The 11,378-nt window shown below is 44.6% G+C and overlaps 1 protein-coding gene across 1 annotated transcript in view; it reads left to right on the top strand.

The window, feature by feature from the left end:
• Positions 1-8,176: 8,176 nt before the first annotated feature.
• Positions 8,177-11,378, top strand: part of angpt1 (angiopoietin 1) — a 50,436-nt gene continuing 47,234 nt past the window's right edge. Inside the window, exon 1 of the mRNA XM_053446074.1 lies at positions 8,177-9,210. Coding sequence (XP_053302049.1) covers positions 8,743-9,210 — 468 coding nt within the window. The 5' untranslated portion in view covers positions 8,177-8,742. The remainder of the gene's footprint in view (positions 9,211-11,378) is intronic.

Below are 11,378 nucleotides of genomic sequence, written 5' to 3'. Positions count from 1 at the left end.
AGTCTTCATTACCTCACTATACTTTTTTCTGAGGTAAAGACATGATTTGCCATCGTGGCTAACCAGCATGCTAGCTAGCATACATTTCCACCAAGCTTGTTTTCGTGAATGCTATTTAAATAGTTTTTGCTCGATGTAACAGATCTTCAGCAGCGTTTAATCTCAGTTCAAGAGAACCTGAACCCAGTCTTCTGGAATTTACTATGTTTGGTGTAAGTAAGCTACACTCAATGGTTGTGTCACGTCATCACTTGTAGATAACACAAGTGTGAAGATGGATGTTGCATCAAGAGCCGTATCGTAACAATCCATCTTTTCTCCAGAGTATTTGATATCACTCACCTCCTGACATGGCAGAGAGTGTGCGAACATTCTTCGTCTCTTTACTCCACGATCCTCTGGTCCATTAAAGGATTAGCGTTGTGACAGAATCGATAAAAAACCCGGCTCTGCCTGGTGTCGGCTGCTTCATACCTCTGGATGTTCACCGAGCTGTGTGTAGGTGTCGGTGGGGAAACACACAGAACAAGCCTTGTTCGCTGGAGCTCTTATCAGATCACCTACCCTCCATCCTTCATGCAGTGCGCTAGGAGTCAAGTTCAGGGGAGTGGGCTCTGAGGTAAGGCTGTGAGGTTTGAGCGCCCCCCCCCCCTCCTTCCACAATCATCTCTCCGCCTGATAGGCTGCCATGCATCATCTCAAAAGAAAAGGGAGTGAGACGAATAAACAGAGGACTGTGGAACAAGGGAAGTGCATGTGCTGCAGATTTCAACACCGCTTCACATTCGTGAGTCACTGGATGTGATCGGCAACGTGCAGCTGAAAGGACCAGAGGCCGTCTGTACATGCATGACCTCACCCAAGGGCAACACACACACACACACACACACACCTACACACTGACCTAATACGTGTTGTTGACGCCACAGGCAGGTTAGGTCAAGAAAATAACCCTCTGTTGACGTTGTGCTCTTTTCATCGTGTTCAGAGGACCGGCTGGCCTCATTTGCCACGGAGCAAAATAAAACATGACAAATGGCAGCGAGCTGGCTGCGCTCTGAGATGAAGAGAGAAACAACAAGGTCTGCCAGCAGAGTGGGTAAGAAGATACAGCTCTGCTAACTGGAACCCTCTGATGTACGGCACTGGACAATGAAGCCTCTCTGAAGCCAGCAGGAGGCGTCTCCATCAGCGTCGTCCTGATTGATGTCCCACAGTGCTCCAAGTAGCCGGGCTAAATTAGTTATCGCTAATTAAAGCTCCGTTTCTGCCTCGCACCCGCAGCAGCTCGGGTTCCATTGTTTCCACGATGTCGTGGAGCGCTGACAGACGCCGCGGCCGGAGTGCCATGCAGCAGCCGTGGTAGCCAGGCCACGTGTTTGGCTCAGACCGACACACAGAGAGGCGTGTGTTTCTGTTTATGGCAGAAAAACAGATTTTTTTTGTAACCTCACCCGCTTTGTGCAGGAAACATGTGATATCGGGAGTCATCAGGTCGGACCAGGCGTCAGCTCGCTGATGTCTGAAAGGTTTAACTTCATTTTATCTGATGTGGCTGAAGAGAATATACAGAGAATATTAGCTACAATAGGAGGAATGTGACGAGTCAGGCTCCTATAGTTACCAATAGTGGAAATGCAAAAGTCACATTCGACTTTTATCACTTTAATCACTACGTTTACACTTAAGAGAACCTTTGCTGCTGTACAAAAAAAATCCGTATGTTTACTTAGTATTAGGAAATGTCTTGTGTTATCTGTTGTGCCTGTGCACTTTATATGTTTGACTGTGGGAGAGTGGGAAACGTCGTATCGATTCCTTGTATATCTTGAACATGTTAAGAAATTGACAATAAAGCTACTTTATCTTTATCTTATCTTTATCTTTTCTTGATAATTTCAACTTAATTCTTTGTGAAAAGAACAAAAGAAATCAAGAAGTGAAGCACAATTTGAATAAGAAAGCACCAAACCCTGCTCTCTTTATCTTTTGTGGTCCATTTTTGTATATTTCATAAAATAATTTAATCATCCTGAATCTGATTTGGAAGATCCTGACTGGTCATGAAAAATCCTCTGATGAAAACGACAGGCAGCATCTTGTTTGGAGGATTTGGATCCAAGGGCTTAAAAATTTAAATCATCAAACATTTCAACTTGCAAAAGGCAACACCAGAGGCAGGAAGATTTGGTCCAAGTTCAATGAATCATGATGCAACTCCTCATGTCGGCTCAACAGCCCCCCGTGTTGCAATGTCTGCAAACGCCCACATAAAACATCTGAATGCATCGTTTATGAGTGTAGTACTTTTGACTATGTGTTCATTTTCATCTCAGAGTTATTGCGTCCTACATTTCTCTGTATTGGCTCTCTCAGTTAATGGAAGTACCCAGAGTCCCACTGTAGAATGTTACCCAGAGTCTGGCCAGACGTCTTCTGACCTTTCTAACCACCACGCATTGCAGCAGCTTGTTTTCACATGGGGTTGGTCAACCAGAAAATATGTTTCAAGTGACATCGTGTAGGATTGATTGGGACAAATTCGACAAAATTCTCGCTCATGGACAAAACAAAAATACACAAACCAAACTCCAATACAAAAACGTGCAGTACACAATAATATACAGAACTCTTTTGAGAAACATACGAGTCATTTTTGGTCTGGAGCTTCAATCGATTTAGCTTTTATGACAAATGGTGAGAAGCAGAGGCAAAACAAACACAGAGTCTAAATCACAAAAGCTTTTTGTAAATCGACCCAAATCCCTCTCTTGTGTGTTGTTTGCTGACGTTCAGTCATTTGTGTTGTGGCACCACCATTGTGTCATACCCTCAACCGTCGGACCACGGAAAACACGCCTTTTCAAAACATCTCGCTCCCTCTCTCTCTTTTAGACAAAGAGGTGAGTGGGAGGAAAAACACCAGTTCAGTTAGAAGCTGAAATTAAAGATTCAACTTCATCGTGACAAACAGAAACTGACTCACGTTTCCGTTCCCCGCGGTCTGACCTTCAGCGGGATGGCAGCGATGGAGTCGGGATAGGAATTGGGAATGGCTGCTTTGACAGCAGATAGGCGCCTTGCCTGTGGCGAGGGATTGGGGGGGGGGGGGGGGGGGGGTTAGGGTTAGGGTTAGGGTTAGGGTTAGGGTTAGGGTTAGGGCAAAGGATTGACAGCCACTTTGTGCTAATGGCTCGGCAGCAGTGTCACTCTTCCCATGGTCTCACACTGATGACATCACTGCTCCAGGCAGACACGTGTCACAGTGGGTTGTTGAGGAAATCCATCAAATCATCTGCCGCGTTAATTAAACTGAGTCCCTACAGATGCCAATCAAACACATGATATATCTCTTAGTTATTTTGTTTAAAGTGGAAAAATGTCTGTTAGTGACTTCTCCACACTTTCTCCCCATCCATCCAGTAGATGTTGACATTAATCTGAACTTGAACGATCATACACAACATGTGCAGGGAACTTTTTATCCAAACTTTTTAGTCAACTCACATCTCAATAGGCTTCTATCTCCAGAGCTGTGTGCTAGCAGCTGAAATCCCTGAACCAAAGGAATCTATTTCTGTGTAGATATTCTATTTTCTTCCCTGGGTTTTCTGAGGAATTAAGGATTTAACTTTGACTTCCAGTCTCCAGCAGAGCCAGTTTTGAGTTCTTGCTGGGCCTCTGCTTAACCCTTTACCCAGCGGAGAACCTCCCTCCTAATCCCTTTATGTTTCTTTAAGGGAAAACGGTTGGAGTTTGAGCCTCTGTATTATTTTCCGAAAGGATTTCTGGAAGCAGGACTTACAAAAACTTGAGCTTATTACTCTATGGGCTTATTGCAAAGTTGTCGAGGAGGCCTCATGAGAGGAAAGCCACCAGTGTGAGTCTTAACTCCCTTCACATGCACTTCAGCACAACCGCGACAGATTCCTCCTTCAATAAAGAAAAATCCCCAAATCCAACTCGACGCACACACAAAATGTGCAATTCCCTCGCTTTCACCTTTGAACCTTTGTGCGTGGAAAGCTGTGTCATCACTTCAAATGCTCGCCAAATGCTAACGAGGCTATTGTGCAGGAGATTAACGGCCCCTCGAGTTCCCGAAGGAGCGAAACCGTGGATCTTTCAGAAAGAGCTCAGAATATGACACGTCGGCCCTGAACTGAAAACAGGAGGATACACTGCATTAGCACATGGAAATAGATTTCCCCGCTGATGACTCATTGGTATGGACGCTGGCACCAGTTCAGCCAGGGCCTTGACACTGGGTTTGAGAGCGTGTGTGTCCTTTAATCACCGTCACCATGAGAAACGGTGAAGCTCAAGTGTGAAAAAAGAAGCGGTGGTGCCATCGGTGTGTTTGCCGCTGCTGTGGTGCAACCGTTTAATCAAATTCAAATTTTCCCAGTTGAAAGGAACTGGTAAACACTGGGAGTGCCGAGGCTTTTCAAGCCCGACTGAATGAGTTGCTGAGGTTTGTCTGTGGAGTCAAACGGAACGTTCTCTCCTTTTACCTCCTCTGACAACTGCATTTATAACCCACAGTGTGTTGTGTTTCCTGGCAAAGGATGAAGGATCAGACAGCCTAATTTATTAACGTGTAATAAACATGTAAGAGATGTCACACGGATAATAATTAAAAACAATAACAGAGATATGTACATTCTAATAACATTTGTTGGCATCCTGTTTTTATAATCAATTACAGAACATTTTCCAGCTCCAGCTTAATTATCTTTTGGTTTTGGAGAAATATTTGAAGAAAACAAGGAATTTGAATGTTTCACCTTTGATACTGTGATCGAGTAAAAGTAAATTGATAGAAATATGTAAATTACTACTCAAAGTAATATCCAGTTTTACTGAATTCTTCATATTCTAAAAGTTTCCTGCTGAATATTGGATGTAAACGCTGGTTTTTAATAACTTCTAAGTCTTTTTAACTGATCTACACTTCAGGATCACTCTTCAACTTGCTGGACCTGATTCTGAAACTGGTTCCACACTTCCCACAGGAGATCCCACCCACTCACCAGTGACATAGAAACAAGAACAGATATTAAGGGTGAGGAGTGGGAATGAAAGAGGAAACATTATTTTTAAAGCTGCTGTTTTAAGGTAAAAAAGAAAGGTGCATAGTGATGCTTTAAAGGTCTGTTCAGGAAATAAAGTTGAAACTGTAACGGTGACACAAATAGGATTTTGATAAGTGAGTGAACCAAGTCTCTGTACCCCAGAGGAAACGACACAACTGTGTGTATTTAGCGTATAAGCAGCCCCTTATAGCTAAGAGGCTAAACGACACCAGGAAGGACCGAAAAAGCTGCAACAACCCTGATCGCCTCTGTTCCCACATCATACGTTCACTTTTTACACTGCATGTGGAAGGCGGTGTCACTCAGATTGATGTGGAGTTACACAAAATGTCCTCCCAAACCTTTCACAAGCAGAACACAAGCCAGATTCCCATGAAGGCCAGCTGCCTCCGGGCCTCTTTCAACCGAAGTGACCCGCACTGCGCCTGACTGTCACCGGCAAAATGATTATTGCATTTCACTGAAAGAGGGCGTGCGCTGTATACATGTATGACAGACCCCCCCCCCCTCAGACTCTGTGATTATTATTCTCTTTTAGCTTTGAAATTCACTTTTGTTTTCTCAATAAATTTAAAGTAAACATTCAGATTTGAGATTAGAGTCTTTGCTCTGCAGCTTGTTCAGGAGAGACAAACCCACGCAGCGATATATGGGAGTGTTTATTTTGATGATATGATAAAGGGTTTGAAACATATTTCATTGAAAAGCACACGTTACGCAGTGTGCTGTGACCATAGACTGTTTATATCTCCATCTGGATGAAGCCGTGGTTTCAAGGTCCCTCCTCTACTTTCGATCGACCAATCGTGAGTCAGTCTTAGCTGTCTATCATTTCATTTCATCTTGTTTTCTCACCGTGACATAACAAATTAAAACCAAACTAATTAGAAGAATGACAACTTGGACATATCAGAGTGATAGGAACTACTTCAAGTGAAAGGAACCATGGTCAAACTTGTGAAACTTCATCTTTACATCATTAACCAAGCAAGATGGGCCTGGTCTGGGTGAGGAAGCCTGCAGACATCTTCTTGTCCCAGTCCATTTATTTGACGTGTACTTTTACTTTGTAGTTTGGTCCATGTCCCGTCCACTGACATGGAGGAGGCAGATTTGCAGCCCTATACTGCAGCCAGCCACCAGGGGGCGATCAAAAATGGTTTGGCTTTATTTTTAGCCCACCAATTTTTATATAGAGTCTGACTTAGCATGAGTCAGTGACAGTTTGTGTTATTGTTTTGAAGCGTTCGGTCTCTGATTTCACTCAGATGTCGACAAAAACCTCTTTGGACCTTCGACTGTAACGAGCAGATTTAATCACTAATTAGCTCTGAGTTGATTGATTCGTTTAATGTTTTCATCCGACACCGAACACCAGACATAACATCTCCCTTCCCGACTTCTCCTCTACACCAGTGGGAGTTGTTCTTGTGTGGCTGTTCATAGCAGCGATGTGTAGTTGTAATACTGCACAGTCACCGTTGCCCAGAGGTAGCAATTATCTCTCACTTAGTTTCCCTTGGACCCGGTCACTGGCGCCCGGAGTTCAGGACACCAGCAAAGTGCGTCGAGCTCTCTGACAGTTATTTGCTCATGCTTTGTGTCTCGGCCAGTCTGGGTTATTCAAGGAGTTTGTTATCTCCGGTCGCCTTCGTGCGTTCTCCCACACACAGGGCCCAACTTTTCCTAGCCCCCGTGCTATCACTAAATATACACACTCCCTATCAAACACACGCAGGATCATGAAGAAATGTACAGTTTAATATGTGAGAGGGAGGAGGCGGAGGGAGAACATGCGCCCAGCCAAGCTCGTGCACTGTCACACAGATCTGGATGTTTCGGACTCGAGAGGAATGTTGACGTCCGGCCAGAACTCAGACAGCTGTGCCTCCCGGAATCAGAGGGTTTTAATGGACTGTCCATTACGAGGACTTGACCTTTGGTCCAGAGGACTTTCTGAGCCGGGTTTTCCTCGTTGTGCTGCTTCCTCCTGGTCGGATGATGAAGAGACATTCCATTCACTTTTGTTTTCTTGAAAACATAACAACAGAGGGTGTTGGAGACATACTGCCTATGAAACGGATGGAGATAGAGGAAGTGTATGTAATCCAAATGATCGGGATGGAGGCAGGACGAAAAATAAATCTTGCAGGCCGAGGTTTCTACAGACTATCGCACTCAAATTATTAAGTGATGGAAAATAACTATGTGATTCAGTCAGATTTAAAGTGTAAGTATGAGTATTTTTTTTTTCTTTTTGTATGAGTAAGAAATTGCTCATCGTTTAGCATATGCTTTTGGGCTTTATGATAATTTGTGTCTCTATACAAGAGCATCAAGAATTATCATAACATTCCAGGTGAGGTTATTAGAGAGACGTGAATTTTACACTGATTATTTTGTTATTTCTCTTGTGTGGACGAGATAAATAACGAGTCTCCGTACAAAATGCTTGTGATCATCTGTTCTGCACTTCTGGATAACATCATTATTATATACATGCTTTATTTTAATATACGTTTGTTTCCAGTCCATCTGAATCAAATAATTTGAATCTTGCATATATGGATGATGATGCTGCTCCATCATTTGCTATAGAGTGAGTTCACTGTGATGATATCAAATTTTGGGGTTGATATAAAAGGATTAACACTTTAATGTGCTTATAGAAGATATAAGACTTCCACATCAATGAAAGAGGATCAACCCCATAAAGATTTTACTTGACATGATTTGTCTCTATCGTCAACAGAGGGACAATAGAAGTGAATCATATGAAATATACGTCCCACATGGCCGCGTGTAATAAAGCACCTGTCAGGTTATAGCATGAGAGGGAGTGGAGAAGTGTGTGAGGGGCAGATAAATTAAACGCACACGTTTAGACAAGTTTTCTGTGTCAACACAAAGGCAAGGAGGCAGGTCAACCGCATGAGGCTGCAGTCGCAGAGCCTGTAAAACGATCCTCATAGTCTAAGCACATCCTCTGTGCTGGGGTCCCCTTTCTGCCAGGATCACACACACACACACACAAGCACACACAAGCACACACAGATACACACTCGTCCGTGCACACACTCACATTCCTCTGCAGGCTCTGCAAGGGGCAGGCGCAGTGTGTTGGAAGCCGTTCTTCAGAGTGAGCGTCTCTCTCCCTCTCCCGCAGTCGTTAAGTCAGACAGCAAAGGAGGAAGGGAAGGCAGAGAGACCGAGGGGAGGTCTGACGACACCAGCCCGCCTCACCTATTCTCAATGCTCAGACTGATCAATGCAAGCAAGCTGCCGGGTCACATCTGGTTCTGATTCATTCTGGAGGAACATCAAGGCTTTTGGAACCGAGCTGTCACTCTGCAAGTAAAGTGTGCAACCCTTTCTCTGCCAGGACCAAATCTTAGAGGAGCTCGGGGAGCATTGCATGTGCAAGTGTCCATGGCGGGGGTGAGCAGTGGCTTTAAGTGCCGGAGGTCCAATGTAAGGATGGAGGACAAATGTTCCAGGCTAACGGTGTTCTGCACTGTTTGCTGATCCAGCCTCCCAGGGAACATCCAGCCAAACGAAGAAGAAGAAGAAGAAGCAGAAGAAGAAGCAGATAAAGAGACAAGAACTTAATTCACAGGCAACTTTGGGTTTCTTCCAGTGGTGAAAGATGCTGTGGTGCAGCTTTGACCACCACTTGCTCTCACTGGCGGCGCTTCTCGTAATTGTGAGCTGTGGAGGAGGGGAGCAGAGGAGAGGGACGGATAGCAGCGCCAGCGGCACAGGTGGCAGCAGCAGCAGCAGCAGCAGTGGATCAACTGGTAGCAGCAGTGGATCAACTGGTAGCAGCAGTGGATCAACTGGTAGCAGCAGTGGATCAACTGGTAGCAGCAGTAGTAGTAATTACAGCAGCAGACGCTTCCACAAGATCCAGCACGGCCAGTGCACCTACACCTTCATCCTACCTGAGGAGGATGGAGCTGGAGGAGGCGGCTGCAGGGAGGCGAGAGCCAGAGACCCCCAGTACAACGCCAACTCTCTGCAGAGGGACGCTCCACCACCTGAGCCAGAGTTTCCAAACCAGAAGATCCAGCAGCTCGAGCACATTATGGAGAATTATACCCAGTGGCTGCAGAAGGTAAGGGACGGACGCAGGTGGTGTGCAAGGGACTCAGCTCCAAAACTTATACTTTAATAAATAAATGCTTCTAAATCTGTTTCATGACTTTAACTTTAGAGAAACGCTGTTGATTTTCCATGTTGGAATTGTTGGTCCATTGAATTGCATCTATTATCATTCTTGCAGAAGATTTGTGTGTCCATGTCTTTTGATGTGGTTCCGCTGTTGGTCCACAGTTTGTTGAGATATTTATGTTTCCGTGGGCGTGTGTGTGGTCTCCTCAGAGCGTCTGTTTGTGGCTTCACAGGATAACTTGTTTTGTTTTCTGGACGAGACCCGGACCGGGGAGGGTTTGCTGTTTTCTAGTCGTCGACAAGTTGTTTGTCAAAGCGTCTGTCAGGAGGAGAGTTTGTGTGCTTTGGGAATTCACGTTTTTGTGTGTGTCATGAAGAAAACATGCTGACACAGATAAAAGAACTGAGGAGAACACATATCGTTGTTTTCAAATGAATGGATAGCTCAGAAATACATCGCCAGAACTTCCATCGCAATCTATATCAACTCAGCTGTGTCCTTACATAACTGTGTACATGGTGGAAAGTGAACTTTTTGTTCTGGCTGTCACGCAGCTGTGTGCTTCTCCGTCTTCACCCGTCCAACGAACTGAAACCTTATATATTTTTTTGTCCTCGAACTTTCTCTCCGTTTCTTCCCGAGTAAATTCCACAGATGTCCAGTTGAGTTGTGCGGAGCGTCGGTCACAGAGCAGAGGTAGTTGCATGTCAGTCACCCCCTGTTCTCCAGTGGGCTGTCTCTTTAATGGCAGGAAGTCAGAGAGCGTCCCCGGAGACACCCAGAGGAGGAAAAGACACAGAGAGAGAGAGAGAGAGAGAGAGAGAGAGAGAGAGAATGCTCCCTTTATTTATTCAAGTCGAGGATGTGTGAGTCTAACTGAGAAAACCCAGACTCTTATAAAAGAACAAAACCTGTTTATGTCCTTAGAATACAACTCAAACACAATCCTCATTATATCTGAGCTCACACGATGTTATTTAATTACTCCCGACTAATTTCCTCCATGTTCAAATATGGGTCTACTGCTGCCTAATATTAATAAGTAGTGAATTTTGAGGCCTTTGCTGATGTGCCTTGGCAGCCATCCTGCTTTTCTAAGCTTTGAGACTTAATGTCTCCGAAGACAGCGAGACTGTCCCTCTGAGATGAGATTCACCAATCAAATAAACAATCCTCCAGATTCGGCACAACCGGCTCCTCGGCTCGCTCACCCTTCCACAGTGTTGTCCTTCTCAAATAAGATTAGCAGGTCCGATCGGTGGAGTAATTGCTGACGGCTAAATGGTTTATTTTTTTGTCGGCAAACGCGAAAGCACAGATAACACCTGATGGTTTTGATGGATCACAGTGGAACCGGGGATTAATCAACCTGAACCTCATCAATACCCCGAGTCTATTCATTAGCAATCCTCCCTAATCTGTCTGGACCGCTTTCCTGCGGGGCCTGCTTTTCATTTACTCTCAGAAAAGCAAACTTTTCTCTCCTCAGGTTGGAGGAAATAGTCATTCCTCATCAATTAGCCAGGCGCTGGTCGAGGGTTCATTACAGCGAGATGTTGATGGAGTTCATAATTAGGGAGGTGAAGTGTCACAGGCTGCTCCACCCTGTTCGATAAAGTCCTCCATAAACGTCTAAATCCCAGTGAAATGTTACACCAGAGAGATTTTGAGATTACGGAGCCGAATCTGTATAACATCATCTTATCACTGGGCTGTAGATCACTGCCTTTATCTCAGTTAAGCAGAAGGAATTTACTGTCCATGGTGTATGTCAAGCTAGAGGACGTGGAGCGTTGCAGATTTCATACATGCATGTGTCCAAAAAGTCTTAGATATGAAAAATAAGCGACTACAACTAAAGAACCAAATTTTCTTCCACTTTTTTTATTGATGACATGAAAAACCTGACTGTTCCTGCAGGGCTCCCAAAAGCGATCCATGTGTCAAGCGAGGCCAGGGGTGAAATAACAGCGGCTTTATCTTTGCTCAGTGGACCTCGTCTGTCTGTGATAGAACAAGTGATACTAAGAAAACACAGCGGCAGCGTTGGTTGACTGAAGGTTTGACTAATGAGTCCTCCAGAATAACTTTCTCCTTAGATGTGAAAAATG

Source organism: Pleuronectes platessa, chromosome 18 (genome assembly GCF_947347685.1).
Source record: "Pleuronectes platessa chromosome 18, fPlePla1.1, whole genome shotgun sequence".
Classification (NCBI taxonomy): Eukaryota; Metazoa; Chordata; class Actinopteri; order Pleuronectiformes; family Pleuronectidae; genus Pleuronectes; species Pleuronectes platessa.
The sequence above is the reverse complement of the archived record's forward strand: the minus strand, read 5'-3'. Positions and strand labels throughout refer to the sequence as shown.